The following is a 16,619-nucleotide window of genomic DNA, read 5'->3' as shown; positions in this document are numbered from 1 at the left end:
TGACTATGCATCCTGAAATCATGTGTTTCACTTGTAAAAGTAAATTGTGATGTATTGACAGGTGAATTCTTGTGCTATAGAAGAAGGAACACTGTTTTTAGCGGCAGGATATTCGAGCTCTCGTTTCTTACACCAACTTATTGTATTTTCTCACATATATCTCATAACTTCCTTGGGTTGAAGTTATATGATTTATAAAATAATAACATCCCATGTCCCTTCAACTTTTAAAAATCTATGGTTCTTAATTTATCTCAAGAAGCACTTACTAGCACCCATGGGCTATAGACAAACAAACAAAACAAAACAAAAACAAGCAAGGTGAGTTTTCTATTTAATAATAATGGATAAGCATTTTATTTTCATAGAGCAATTCTAATAATTGGGCCTGAAATTTTGAATATGTCTTAGTGTCCACGATAATGTTCTAAATTACATGAATGTGATTGAGCATAAGAATTAAGACAGACCATTTTTATGTAATTTATAGCTTTATTGTGGTTCCCTCTCCCCTACTATTTATTTGCCTGGCCTTTATTTTTTACAAATGTCTTTCAGGAGATAGCATGACCATAAAGGCTTAAATTGTGTAAATACGGCATACAGGGGGCAATAATAATCTATGGTTAGCTAGATACAGAACCGGTGCAATTACTCAAGTTAAATATTTTCTAAAGTCACTCCTCTGAAAGAGTAAATTAACTGCCTGGGGAGTAATTTGTTAGAGTTGCAGAATAGTTACCAATAGTACCTAGTTATAAGAAGCAAACCTAGGAAAGGAAGAATAGAGAACAAAAAAAAAGAATATTTCCAATGATGGGCTTGCTTATTACAACTGCCTAATCTCTAATAGACAATACCAAGTAATGCTGTTCTTCCTGGACAGAAGGTTGGCATTCCCAATGAGTGAAGCTTTTTGTTTCCTATGGATTGCCTGTGTTTTCAGTTCTACACTGGGTCAGCAAGGAACAGAAAGCTTTCAGTGTGACAATGGAGTCTCCTTGCCTCCTGACAGCGTTTGTGACTTCACAGATCAGTGTGGGGACAACAGTGATGAACGGCACTGTAAGTGACATTCTCCTTTCTCCAATTTCAATTCCCTGCCCATCCTGAAACCAGGGCCTCTGAACAGTCTGGGAGATTTGGCTAGATACCTGGCTCTGTATGGATTTTATTTTATATACCTTTAGTGTAGATCAGAAACTGAGATATATTGTTTACTAAAGAGAGGAGTCCGTATATAAAAACTATCAAATCATGAGGATTTTCATCTGATGGAATATATTTTTCAGTCAATTTTTACTGATTTTGAAGAAGAAATGCAAAACAAAAATGTAGCTTTTGATGTTATGTGAGTGAAACAAAATTTAAAAGAACTCATTAATGCAGCTGTAAAATGCTATGATGGAAATCAACAGCTTAAGTGTGAATTTAATGTGGAAATATTTGAAATGAATTTTAGATTGGATGGGTAGATTTTATTTTCATTTACAGAACACTGCTACCAAGTGAGTTTGTACCAATTGCATGTGGGGTACAACTCTGGCTTTTGTCCTTTGATTTCAGAGTAGTAGAAGGGCACAACCTTTGGAGAATACAAGACCTAGATTTACGTCCTGGACAAGTCATCCAGGACCCAAATTTCGTGTGATTTTGAACCTTTGTTTTATTATAAGAGGTCATGAGATGAGATAAAGCAACTCTCACAGGTGGGAAAATGCCCCATGACACACTGGGAGAACGCTAATAAACAGGAAGAAGCTTACCAAGGGAAGACATGGGTAACGACACGTACGTTCCTGTCATTTCTATTGCAGTATACAATCTTGAGGGTACACCATCTTTCAGTAATGGAGACTAGTGTCATTCTTACACACATTCACCCTTCATAAACCACATTTTCATAAAATTACCAGGGGCTCATTGCTGGTTCATAGTAGCTATTGGTGCAATTAATTATCCAGAGGCACGAATTCCATTATTGTAGGTCACTTAATGCAAACATATATCTTCTTTTTTTTATTCAGATAAAATATCAATTCGTGTTTACAGAATTCATTCTCTTCTGCTAAAATAAGGTTCTACATATTTGATTTTGCCATTGTTTGCCTTCCATTTATATATTCAGTTGCTATTACGTTAAAACCAGAAGAGTGATTACTGAAAAACTTTTTTCTCTGTAGAATGAAACAGGCTAATAATATCTTTCTCTTAGTTTGGGATAGCTGTCATACTGTTACTACTCAGTAACCATTCAATACCAAGTGCAGCCAAGGGCAAAGATTCATTTGTATTTGTCCAATTTCCCCAGAGACGCTAACTGTGGGCTTGTTGCCCCTTGCTCTGGACTGTCTGGAAGAACCGTTACTGTTCCTTGATGAGCAAGCAACAAAGAGGAACGACTTGGCTGGTTTGACAAGCAGTGCCAAGTCCCTTCCATTATTAATCTCTATGAAGCTTCCTTCAGTACCCTGGCTGTGATAACATGCATGGTCCTGCTTCAGAGAAAAGGTTAACGTGAAGGAATGGAAAGCCGCTGAGTAGGAAAGGTCTTGGCTGCATGAAAGATTCTAAAATTCTAATAACTTTCAGCCTTGGAAGGAAGTGAAGGCATAGATCTGTCGAATAAACAGATTTCATATTAAATGTTACATGGAGAGGTCACCTTTTGGCATTCTTGCTGTTCATTTTCATTTCTGGGAAGTTTCCTCTTTGGCATTTTATTTAAAATGTGGGTGAGAATCTGCAGATAAAAATTGAGAATTACATTAAAGCATGAATTTCTTTTGTATATCACACTAGAAGAAAACTACTGTGAAGAAATAACTATGGCCAAGCAGTTTCACTCGTGGAAACTTGTGATGCTAAACTTATAGATTAGATTTTTTTTTAAACTAGCTTTATAAGGATTTGCAGTAGCCACATTTAAGAGAAAAACAATGTCCCCTTTAACATCCAACTTGTGTGACCTTTAAAGAAGTAGATTAATATGTCAACGTTTCTGAATAAAATTGGCATAGCTGAAGTTAAATTTCTGATGCCTCTGGTGCTATTAATACATTTTTGAAAATAAGTTCTTGGACAGCGATGCAAGATGGCAGTCACCACAGGATTAGGAGTAAAAGTCCCTCTCAATTTCCACTGTTGGAAGAACTCGAAGGCCAGAAAGGAGTAGGAGATGGCACGGTTAGCTAGGGTCTAGAAGATGATGAAGAGATGACATTTACAAGATGGACAGGGATGATAACTGGGTCTCCAACAACAATTTATGAAAACCGAATATACAGCTTTAAAATAGAATGTGGACCTAAATACCCAGAAGCACCCCCCACCCTTTGTAAGAGTTGTAACAAAAATTAATATGAATGGAGTTAATAGCTCTGATGGTGTGGTGGATCCAAGAGCCATGTCAGTGCTAGCAAAATGGCAGAATTCATATAGCATCAAAGTTGTCCTGCAAGAGCTTCAGAGCCTAATGATGTCTAAAGAAAATATGAAACTCCCTGAGCCACCTGAAGGACAGTGTTACAGCAATTAATCAAAAAGAAAAACCATAGGCCCTTCCCATTTCCCCCCCATTCGATTTAAATAGTCTTCATTTTCCACAGTAGTACATTTTCTAGATATGTCTTGTAGACCTCAAAGTACTGGAAAGGAAGCTGCCATTCAAAGGAAATTTATCTTAACATACTGTAAATGATACTATTTTTTTTGTCCATTTGGAATATATAAGTTGTGCTATAACAAATCATCCTGTCAAGTGTAACCACTGTCCATGTAGTTGAACTTCTGGGATCAAGAAAGTCTATTTAAATTGATTCCCATCATAACTGATGGGGCACATCTAACTTAACTGTGAAAAGACACACCACACAATCACCTTACTGCTAATTACATGGCCTGGGGTCTCTATCTTCTCCCCTTACCCTCCCACCTCCCACCATCCCTACAACAATAGCCCTCTAGCCTGGGGGGCTTGTTAGAGTAGATGTGAAGGTTTCAGATTACAGCCTGTGGGACTGCAGCTGGGTGTGTGGGGTGCTTCGCCTGCACCCCTGGTTTCTTTAAGTCTTAAATGATGACCTTCCAAGCCATCATCCTGTTCCCATGTTCCTCTACTCCTGCCCTTGGTCAAAGTGTAGGTTGTAACCCCTCCTCTCCCCTCTGAGATTGGCCTTCAGTAAGGAATTCAGGGCTTTCCCCATATCTTCTTTCCCCCACCTTTATTGAGGGGTGATACTTTTTCTTCCCTCCTCCTCAAGTTCCTTTTTGCACTATCACCACCCAACACCTTCCATGATACTTCCTTGCTTTGGCCAGAAGCCATCAGGTAAGGCTGGAAAGAGTCTCTGACCTCCCTTGATTAGTTTTGGAACCGTACTTATTCACTCTCCACCAGCCTGGGAAATGAATATTGGGTCCTCAGCCGTGCCACCCTCTGCTGTCATCAGCTGATGCATTGTTTTTAGCTCAGGTTTTGATAAGGTGAAAAGAATAGTTACCAGGGTTACTCAGACCTGCCAGCTCTCGGAGTCCTTGGTGGTTGAACATGGAGAAAGGCCACATGAAGACGCTTGTAAGCGCACATGATCCTTCTGAATTGTTTTACTTTCCTGTAATTGCTTTTGTTTTTAAAAATTGAAGAAGTTTTAAACAGGGCTTTTATTTGGTCATCCTTGCAATCCATTGGGGTCTAGTTTGGAATCTGACAACTGGAACAAAAAGGACCTTGAATCTGGTGCATGCCTTGGTTTTGGTGCTGCTGCTGCTTCTCCAGATCCTTAGCAGGGATTAAGAAAGAAGTCGGTGTGGACAGCAGATCCCCGAAACTGGCGGGCTTGACCTCCTGGCAAATTGCTTTGTCTTTCCACTTTCTGTTCAGGATCACTAAATGATGAAATGTGGATGTGTACAGAATTACAAGCAATTCATTTTGTACTAAAATTTTTTTGTTTGTTTGTTTTGAAGCAGCAACTATCAAGTCTGAAAAGCAATTGATGTTTCCATTAATCTTTTTCTGGGGGAAAACCTTAGTTCTAAGGATTTAACATCTTGTAAGTGAAGTTTAACATAACAGTATTCCACAGGTAGTCTTTCTATTGTCCGACCATTGCCTGACTTTAATATAATAATTAAAAAAAACAAAACAAAACTGTGTGTTAAAAAAGAAAATAAGTTCTTATTTTACATGAGCTTCTTTTTTAGAATATGTAAACCTTTTATTTTTACTCAGTACTGTTTTAAGAAATTAGAAAAAAACCTGAATCCTCAAGATTAAATAAATTCCATTTTCAGATGATATTAAGCACTTAATCTATAGTGAACTAAAAAAGTAATTTGTAGGTCTAATAACTCTTTGGGTCTAGTGTTGATGAGAATCCCTCTTTTAGGACCCATTAACATGCTTAGCAAGGGAAATATAAGTTGTCGTACTGGTCTGTGTAATTAAAAAAAATTTTTTTAAATGATTTAAAAATAGCTTTTGAATCATATTTAAAAAAATTATTAAGTGTTACATTCTCTGCTTCTGTGCTGATTCACGCTGGCTAGTCTTCGTTCTCTTTTGGTATTTTTATTTTTACTTTTTATCAATATTACTTTTAATTGACAAGTTATAATTGTATACAATTATGGGGTACACAGTGGTGATGTAAGTGTATAATGTGAATGATTAAATCAAGCAAAGTAATCCATTGCTTGCAAAGCATTGCAAATCCATTGCCTCACTTGTCATTTGTTTTTGTGATGAGACATTGAAATTTACTCTTAGTTATTTTGAAATATGCAATACATTAATATTGACCGTAGTCACCCTGTTGTGCAATGGATCTCAAAACTTACTGTTTATCTATCCGAAACTTTGTGGCTTTTATTAACTTCCCATTATTGCCCCCTATACCTCAGTGTCTGGTAATCATCATTTAATTTACTGCTTCTCTAAGTTCAGTGATTTTAGTTTCCACATGTAGTGAGATTGTGTGGTATTTGTCTTTTGGTGCCTGGCTTGTTTCACTTAGCATAATGTCCTCCAGGTTCATTCGTGTTGTCACAAATGACAGGATTTCCTTCTTTTTATGACTGATAGTGTTTCATTGTGTGTACATACCACATTTTCTTTATGCATCCATTGATGTACACTTAAATTGATTCTACATCTTGACTATTGTGAATAGTACTGCAATAAACATAGGAGTGCAGATATCCCTTCAATAAACCCATTTTCTCTCCTTCAGAAATATACCTAGAATTGGGATTGATGGATAATATGGTAGCTTAATTTTTAATATTTGAGAAAGCTCTGTATAGTTTTCCATAATGGCCATACTAATTGACATTCCCACCAAAAATGTACAGGAGCTCCCTTATTTCTGCATTCTGCCAGCAATTGTCGTCTTTCATCTATTTTTGATAAAAGCCATTCTAGCAGTTATGAGATTATATCTCATTGTGGTTGTCATTTGCGTTTTCCTAATGATTAGTAATACTGAAAAATTTTTTAATGTACCTATTGAACATTTGTATGTTTTCTTTTGAGTAATATCTTCTCAGGTCCTTCGCCCACTTTTAAATCAGGATATTATTTTCTTGATATGAAGTTGCTTGAGCTCCTTATATAGTCTGAATATCAACCATTATCAGATGTGTGGTCTACAGATATTTTCTACCATTCTTTGGATTTTGTCTTTACTTTGTTAATTGTCATTTTTGCTGTACAGAAATTACTTAGTTTGATTCAGTCCTATTTGTCTATTTTTGTTTTTGTTGCCTGGGCTTTTGGGGACATAGCCAAAAAACTATTGCCCATACCAGTGTCATGGAGCTTTTCTCCATATTTACTGTTACAGGTAGAAGTTTTATAGTTTAAGGTCTTCTATTTAAGTCTTTAATCCATTTCAAATTGATTGTTTTACATGGTGTGATTTAAGAGTCCGATTTCCTTCATCTGCATATGGATGTCCGATGTCCAGTTTTTCTAACACCGTTTACTGAGGAGACTGTCCTTTCTCCATTGTGTGTTACTGTCACTTTTGCCAAAGTCAATTGACCATGAATGTGTGGGTTGACAGACACTTAATACAGAAACAGAAAACTAAATGCTGCATGTTCTCACTTATAAGCAGGAGCTAAACATGGAGTACATATGGACACAAATAGGGGAACAGCACACACTGGGGACTACTTAAGGGAGGAGGGAGAAAGGAGGGTGAGGATCGAAAACCACCTATTGAGTACTATTCTTATTGCCTGGGTAGCAAAATAATCTACACAAACCCTCATGACACACTATCCACCTATGTAAGAAACTTGCACATGTACCCTTGAACCTAAAATTTGAGTTAAAAAAAAATTGTTGCTTTATTTCTGGGCTTTCTAGCTTGTTCTGTTGGTCTCTGTGTCTGTTTTTCTTGGTCTATTTTATGTTTTGATTACAGATGCTTTATAGTATATTTTGAAACTAGATAGTGTAATGCCTCCAGCTTTGTTCTTTTTGCTCAAGATTGTTTTGGCTACTTGGAATCTTTTGTGATTTCATATGAATTTAAGTTTTTTTTTCTATTTCTATTTCTGTGAAAATTACATTGGAATTTTGATAGGGATTGCATTAAATCTGTAGACTGCTTTGAGTGCTTTGGGCATTTTGACAATATTAAATTTTTAAATCCGTGAATATGGAATACCTTTTCATGTACTTGTGTTTCCTTCACTTTAATTCTTGGTGTTTTATAGTTTTCAGTATGCAGATCTTTCACCTTGTTAATTAATTTTTTACCTAAGTATTATACTTGATATGCTGCTATTATAAATGGGATTGTTTTCTCAATATTTTTTGGATAGTTTCTTATTAGCATATAGAAAAACGATTGATTTTTTTTTATGTTGCTTTTGTATCCTTCAATGTTACTGAATTTTTTATTAGTTTTAACAGTTTTTTGTTAAGTCTTTTGGGTTTCTACATATAAGATTATGTCATCGGCAAACAGGTATACACTTTCACTTCTTTCTTTCTGATCTGAATGTCTTTTATTTCTTTCTCTTGCCTAAATGTTCTGGCTAGGACTTCCAGGACTATGCTGAAAATTGGTGGTGAGAATAGGTATTTTTGTTTTGTCCTTGATCTTAGAAAAAAAAGTTTTCAACATTTCACTGTTAAGTGTGATGTTTGCTACCTGTTGGTCATATGGCTTTTATTGTATTCTCTCTATAAGTAATCTGTTGAAAGATTTTATTATGAAAGGATTTTGAATGTTTCAAATGCTTTCTCTGAATCTATTGAGATGGTTCTATGGTTTTTATCCTTCATTCTGTTAATGTGGTGTATCACATTAATTAATTTGCACATGTTGAACCATACTTACAGTCCTCAGCTAAATCCCACTTGACAATGCCGAATGATTCTTCCAATGTGTTGTTGAACTCAGTTTGCAAATATTTTGTTGAAAACGTTTGCATCTGTGTTCATCAGGAATATTGGCTTGCAACTTTTATCCTGTAAGTGTCACCATCTGGCTTTATTATCAAGGTAATGCTGGTCTCATAAAATGACTTTTTATCTATTCAGCCACTCTGTGTCTTTTGATGAATTCAGTACATTTACATTCAAGGAAATTATTGATAGGTATTTAAGTATATTTATTAGTTGCTGGCACCATCAAGGTGCCAGCAGATTCAGTGTCTGGTGCCCTCTTTTTGGTCTGCGGATGGCTGCCTTCTTATTGAGACCTCACATGGCACAGAGACAGATCACATCTCCCGTGGCTGTTCTTGAGAGGGCAGTCATCCAGTCATGAAGGCACCATCCTCATGATCTCATAACTTCCCAAAGGCCCCACTTTCCAATACTATTACATTGGGAATTAGGGTTTTAAATATGAATTTGAGGGGACACACACATTCAGCTCATAGTACCACAGAATTAGGTATGCAAGAAATCTAAAAATAAATATGTAGAGCCTATCTGAAGAAAATCAGAAAAAAACACAGATATGCAGAAAAAAGACTCATGACAAGACTATGCTTCTTAATGGGATGTTGCAATGGTGTGAATAGGTCCATTTTCATGGAATCGATTTAATTACACTCTAGTACAAAATCTCACAAGGATAAACTTTGCCACCTGATAAAGTGTCTTCCAAGTTTATCTAGAAAAATGAGGGATAAATAGCTAGTAAGAGGGAGAAGAAAAAGAGAAAGAATTTTCATTAATAGGTATGATAGTGTATCATGTAAACTACACTAACATTATGAAAGTTTATAATTAGAAAAGAATGTGATTGTTAAAAATATTAAGCATACGCGTAATATATTTAACAAATAAACTTGACCTTCCAAATTAGTTGGGAAAACAAAATAGCTAATAATAATTTCAGCAGATTTGTATACAGTACTTACTGTATGCCAAGCACTGTTAAATAATCTCCATCCAGTGTCTCATTTAATTTTTACCAAACACAAACATAGTAGGAATAGTAGTTTTATTATTGTTCCTATTTTACAGCTTGAGGAAATGAGGCTTAGACTAGCTAAAATAAAATGCCAGAGGACACAGAGCTGTTCCATGGATCTGCTGGAATTCCCAAGCAGCTCTATCGGATCCTGAAACTGTCAATACTAACCATCATACCATGCTGTTTTTATTACATAAAACAAATGATTACAAGGCAATTTCATGAAATACACTTCTTATCTACTCCACACAACAAAAATTTCTAAAGATAAAATGTTAAATATTAACAATGAAGCCATAGTCTTTATTGCCCCTAATAATCAGAAAAGTCAAGGAAAGTTTCTCTTTTTCTTCGACGTGTAATAGATTTTCAAAATATGTTTGTTGAATATTGATGTTGAATAAGTATTGGGATGGGAAAGACATTTGTAAGTGTTACATGAAAGAAAAAACTTTAAAAGTCAATAAATTAGAATATATAAATTAAAAGTTTCATTATATCAAAACATTGCAAGTACAATGAAAGAGGAAAAATGTCTGCAATATAGCACACCAATAATTCTTTTCCAGGTCTATAAATCAAAGATGCATTTTTCTTTTGTAAAAATGTAGGTAAAATTCTTGAAAACAACTCACACACACACAAAGAGAAATGACCACGTATGATGAAGTTATCAACTTCACTATTAATTGTAAATCACAATTGAAAACAAAAAGCTGCCAATATTTTTAAAATAAAATAAATATGAAAAATAAAAAAGTATGTTCATTGTTGGGAAGGGCATAAGAAGATGGATACTACTGCAGGCAAGAGAATTATAAACCCTACCTTCCTTTGTTTAGTATTTTTATAATATGAAAGAGGATTTTAAAAGTGTTCATGCCCTCTAACTGGTAATTTTGCTTTAGAAATTTATTCTAAGAAACAAAATGAATTCATGCAAAAAGTCTCCTGACAATACCATTTAATATGGTAGAAATGGGAAGTCATTTAATTTTATGATATTAGGTTCATGTTTAAATAAATTATGATGCATCGATAATATGGACATCTGTGCAGCCATCTGTCATAATTTTTGATGCTATTTAAAAATGAGAAAATGCTCATGATATATTGTTATGAGAAAAATCATGATTACCCATCAATATATATATTGTACTTAAAAATATAGTATGGCACTGCACATAAAATACGAGATGGAATTATCTCTATGTGTTGGGCTTATACATCACTTTTCTTTTTTGTATATCTTTATGGTTTCAACTTTTCTAAAATAGCATCTATTATTTTTGGGATTTTTTTTTTTTTTTTTTAAGACGGATTCTTGCTCTGTTGCCCAGGCTGGAGTGCCGTGACACGATCTTGGCTCCCTGCAACCTCTGCCTCCCAGTTCAAGTGATTCTCCTGCCTCCTGAGTAGCTGGGACTACAGGTGCATGCCACTACACCCAACTATTTTTGTGTGTGTGTGTGTGTTTTTCTTAGTAGAGATGGGGTTTCACTGTGTTGGCCAGGCTGATCTTGAATTCCTGCTCAAGTGATTTGCCCACTGTGGCCTCCCAAAGTACTGGGATTACAGGCATGAGCCACCGTGCTGGCCTCTGCATCTACTGTTTTTTATAATGAGGATAAAATTATATTTTAAAACAATCTAATAAACAGCCTTCCCATTAGCAATTGTGCTTATTCTAATAATGAGAGCAAGCTAATATTAGGCATATATACCATGTAACAGGATTCCTTTTCTCTCTTTCTCATTTCTATGTTTTTCCTCAAACTAATGAAAAAGGTTTTATTTATTTTTTGTTGTTGCAGATGATATTTTTTAATCAGAGTAAGGAAATTGAGAATTTGCTAGTAAAATAATATGTCAAAGTTATATTAGCAAAGGCAGTCAATATCAGCAAGAAAAGTGTTTATGTAGCAGGGTTAAATCCATGCATTGTCCAATCCTATTCATGTTCAGAGCCTGGGACTTTTCCTTCCCCATCACAACTGCCCATCTGGATATCAATCTTTTTCTTTTGTTTTGGAGCACAGTGTCTGGGCTCTCTTTTGTGTGTTTTTTTTTGTGTGTGTGTGTGTGTGTGTGTGTGCATGTGTCTATCCACCAGTATTCACCGATGTTTCCGGTTTTGAGCCTTCTGCCCCATGCAGTTGTTTTATGTACATCACCTTACAGCAGTAAGAGGAGCTCATTGTGGTTCCTCTGTGCTGGTGTTTCTTTGAAGGCAATAACTTGTCTGCAGGTTTGAGCTCAGTTTCCCTGCTGCTCCCTGATGCCAGCCTAGAAGTTGCTTAACCATCACACAAGGTGAACACAGTTCCTTTTTGATGTAATTTCTGGAAATCAGGTTCTTTTTTCTCTCCCCGGTCCCTTCCCCCAGTCTACCCTCTGCAAAGTCATGCCCATCTTTCCTGCCCTCTTCTCGGATCCCTTACCCTTGCCTGGCCTCCCCGCGATGGGGACTTCCCACTCTCCTATTATGGTTTTCCAATTCTAATTCGATGGAGTTAAGCCTATGCCCTCTGTCATTCAGACATTTTAGCTATTCAAGGACCAATTATTAGTCAAAATTGGACAGTCTATTTTTCCTTGTATTTCATTTATAATGGTTCTAACTTTTCTAGAGGCAATGACAAGAGAGAGGTCACAGAGTAGAAGGTGAAGAAAAAAGAAAAACACCATTTTTAAGATTTCAAGGTTTGTCACAAAGTTATCTACCTTGAATATTCTAGAGTGTCAAAGCAGCCTTGTGTCATGTGCAGCAGCACTATTCGCAACAGTGAAGACATGGAATCAGCCTAAATGCCCATCAGTGATAGATTGGATTAAGAAAATGTGGTGTATATATACACTATGGAATACTATGCAGCCATAAAAAGGAATGTGATGATGTCCTTTGCAGGGACATGGATGGAACTGGAGCTGCCCTCAGCAAACTAACACAGTAACAGAAAACCAAATACCGCATGTTCTTACTTATAGGTGGGACCTGAACAATGAGATCACATGGTTACAGGGAGGGGAACAACACACACTGGGGCCTGTCAGAGGTTGGGGGGGTCATCAGGAGGGAGAGCATCAGGAAGAATAGCTAATGGATGCTAGGCTTAATACCTAGGTGATAGGATGATCTGTACAGCAAACTACCACGGGACACGTTTACCTGTGTAACAAACTCACACATCCTGCACATGTGACCCTGAACTTAAAATAGAAGTTGAAAATCAAAAAAAAAAAAAAGAAAAGGAAAAGAAATATTGCATTATGGTACAATTGGATATGTAAACAATGGAATTAAGAAAACAAATAAATCCTTACATTTATGGTCAAACACCACCACCACCACCACCACCACCACACTGAACTTCTTGTTGAAACTTTTACTGATGTAGATTCTGAAAATTTTCCAGTGAACAAGGTATAGCAAATGAAATTTACAAGTACTTACTTGTAACTAATATGTCAATGGTATGAATCTTTATTGGGAATTGTATCATTTATTTTAGTTAAACATACCTACTAAAGCTTTTTTATTTTTTCTATGCTATCTTTTCTCCTTCCTTCAATGCTATTTTATTATTACTTATTCAATGCTTTTTATTTCTATGCTATCTTTTCTCCTTCCTTCAATGCTATTTTTCTTCCAAGAGAGTTGATTTTAATCTTGCTCCCATGGATGGACTTCAGAGAGACCTTGAACTGGGTATGTCTTTTTTATTTTTTTCTTTTGGGATGTATGTCTATTAGACTCCTTCTGTTATTTTGAAAACAGTATTCATAAAACACTTTTTATGTCAAATAACACCATTAGGAACTTTTCACTCTTGTCAATTGTTTTATGACTTAGATGCTGGTATATACAGTGGTGTAACATAAATCATTTTCTTTAATATATTTTGGTGTCTATAATTGCTTCCTAGTTGTAGACTGTTTTGTGTCATAACAGGCAATGGAAATATAAAAGAAAAGACGAACCATAAGTAATGTGGATTGTTCTTTCATCTCTGGGTATGATGTTCAAAACTGGCAGTGCTTCCCAAAGCCTGTGAACACATGAAAGCATTGAACTGGGGAAGTATTCTCAGCATATTCTGAAAATTGGCTGCATAGTGACTCTTTCTTCTAGGGAGAAAGTAAAACTTTACTGGAATTTTATTTTGACCCATCTTATAGAGTTTCTTATCACAATTCCAATAAAAGATGCCTTATAACAATTAGGGAAAATTTGGTGGGATCATGTACCTTAGTGAGATTTTAATAAAAAAAAAAAAAAAGAAGTATTTCTGAATGAAATGATACCATTCTTCCAGAGCTGCAAACAGTTTCTCTGGTATTTTAAGGAGCTCATGAAAATGCAAAATAGTAACCCCATTCGATCAGGAAATTTACCTAGTTCTCCCACTTCTAGAAGACTGATTGGCACTTACAGTCAATAAATATTTAATAGACTGGGTGATAGTACTGGTTTACTGACTGAGTGAATGGAGGAATATTCAGTTGCACTATTTTCTTTCACCATGGAATTGGATAAAACTATTCAGTCTTGCAATGTAGTCTGCTCGTATTTTGTGGCTCAAGTGTGTAAATTGATGTCACACAAGAAGAATATTCAGTTTGTGAGCTCCCTTTGAAGATTTCGGACACCTGGCAACATCAAATGGTGAATCGTTTCTTCCAAAACAAATGTCTTCCGAGCCCGTATCTGTGCATAGATAGAACTCCTGCCATGCTTGTCATCCCATGTACATTTTTCTGCTTGTAAGCAAAAATGTTTGTAAATAAATATCATTTCTTCATGTACATATTGACACTTTAAGCTTGGCTAGGAATTCTAAGAGAAGCCTGGAATTCTGTTGTGAAAGCTATCAAATTTATGATGGCAAAGACCTTGAATCACAGTTTTTAAATAAGTTTCCTTCAGAGAAATATGAATAGAATATAATATTCTCTACTACCAAGAAATAATTGTGACTTTCCACTGGGTAGGTCTTGAAATGCTTGATTGAATTTGGAAAAGAAATTTTACTTATTTTGAGAGAAATTGAAAACCTATTTGGGGAAAAAATGACAGGAGTTCATTTGTTCATGAATTAGCTTAATGAAAAATTTGTCCATGCAAAAGATTAAACTTTCTGTTTAGGGCCCTGTTTATCCTTGCAGAAACTACTGAAAAGCCATTACATCTTCTGTCCAAATAGCTACTCTGGAATAGAGAATTATTTGTAAACAGCTATACGACACTTCTAATACTTGAGTGAATACTGCTGTAAGCTGGAGTGAATGCTATACCTTGTTAATATTTCTGCAAATATCATCAGACACCTGCAAACACTGAAGACCTCCTTTGAAGGTTGTGAATCATCAGGCAATAATAAAGTTGAAACATGTTCTGGTAATCCTTTTTTCACTGATATAGATACCATTGATGACACAATCCTTGCCAAAGATGTTCTCAAGACTTAAGGATAAAGGCAACTATATATGACAAGAATCCTGCTGAAGGAATATTGGATATTTCTGGTGTGAACTTTAACAGTACTCACTTAATTCGCTATAGTATGCCTTTGTGACTTAGGGTTTTTCTTGTTTATGTGTCAATGAAAATATTAAAATTAATTCAATGTAAATGATAACAAATATATCCTTGATAAAAACTAGTTAATACTTTTAAATCACCAAGCCAAATAGTAGGTCTTTCATTGACATTTACTCTTGAGAAGTATGACATTTTACTTTCATTTAATTGGAATATTTTGGATTCATTTCATTCTTTTCAGGAACTGGCCGCTAATTTTTACATTAATTGAGAGTAAGGGAAATTATTCTTTATGAAAATTTTTTGTATGTTATCTAAATGAAGGAAATGGTTTTCCAGAACAATACAATGAATTGTACGTACAATTTTGTGACAATGTAATACATAGTGTGTTAGTCCATTTTCTATTGCTATTCTAGAATCTTTCAGACTAGGTAATTTATTAAAAAACAAAAAGGTTGATCTGGTACATGACTCTGCAGGCTGTAGAAGCACGACACCAGCATCTGCTTGACTTCTGGTAAGGAAGCTTCTATTCATGAAGCAGGCAATGCCTTCTATTCATTCAGAAGGCAATGGGGGAGCAGATGTGCCACATTGTGAGACAGGCAGCAAGGGAGAGGAGGAGGTGCAAAGCTCCTTTAAACAACCAGCTCGCTTGTTAACTAACAGTGATAACTCTCTCATTACCGTGGGGAGGGCACCAAGCCATTCATAGGGGATCCACCTCCATGACCCAAACACCTCCTGCCAGGCTCCACCTCTAAAACTGGGGATCACATTTCAACATGAGATTTGGAGGGGTCACACATCCAAATTATATCACATAGCTTTCCTCAAAAAGGGATAAAACACACTCATAAACTTGGAAAAGAAGGAGACCACCTCAACATAATAAAAGCCATATATGAGAAACCCACAGCTAACATCACACTTGATGGTGAAAGACTGAAAGCTTTTCCTTTAAGATCAGGAACAAGACAGGAATGGCCATTTTTATCACTTCTATTCAGCATAGTTTTGAAAGTTTTAGACAGTGTAATCAGGCAAGAAAAATTTAAAGGCATTTAAATTGGAAAGGAAGAAGTAAAAGTATCTCTATTCATAGACAACATGATCTTAAATGTAGATTCTATTTATAAAAAAAAAACAGAGCTAGTTAAAAATCTCAGCAAAGTTGCAGGATACAAAACAAACACACAAAACTCAGTTGCATTTTAGTACACTAACGAACAGTCTGAAATGAATAAACCAATTTCATTTACAATAGCGTCAAGAAGAATATAATACTGAGGAATAAACTAAAGAGACAAAAATCTTTTATATTGAAAACTATGTCATTGTTGAAAGACATTTACAAAGATATAAATGGAAAAGATGTTCTGTGTCCATAGATTGGAAGATTTAATATTATTAAGATTTCAGTATTACCCAAAGCAATCTACAGATTCAGTGCAATCTCAGTCAAAATTTCAATAATTTCTCTTTTGTAAAAGTAGTAATTTTTTTTTTTTTTTTTTTTTTGAGACAGAGTCTCGCTCTGTTGCCTGGGCTGGAGTGCAGTAGCTGGGACTACAGGCGCCCGCCGCCTCGTCTGGCTAGTTTTTTGTATTTTTTAGTAGAGACGGGGG

General features: G+C 35.6%; 1 protein-coding gene and 1 pseudogene across 1 annotated transcript in view; both read left to right on the top strand.

Annotated features, from left to right (window-relative positions):
* Positions 1 to 16,619, top strand: part of MALRD1 (MAM and LDL receptor class A domain containing 1) — a 682,023-nt gene that overhangs the window by 322 nt on the left and 665,082 nt on the right. Inside the window, exon 1 of the mRNA XM_031652710.1 lies at positions 1 to 1,065. This exon is cut by the window's left edge and continues 322 nt beyond it. Within this exon, the coding sequence (XP_031508570.1) occupies positions 867 to 1,065 (199 nt within the window). The 5' untranslated portion in view covers positions 1 to 866. The remainder of the gene's footprint in view (positions 1,066 to 16,619) is intronic.
* On the top strand, positions 1,053 to 5,154 carry LOC110744202 (annotated as a pseudogene).

This window comes from Papio anubis, chromosome 11 (genome assembly GCF_008728515.1).
Source record: "Papio anubis isolate 15944 chromosome 11, Panubis1.0, whole genome shotgun sequence".
NCBI lineage: Eukaryota > Metazoa > Chordata > Mammalia > Primates > Cercopithecidae > Papio > Papio anubis.
The sequence above is the reverse complement of the archived record's forward strand: the minus strand, read 5'-3'. Positions and strand labels throughout refer to the sequence as shown.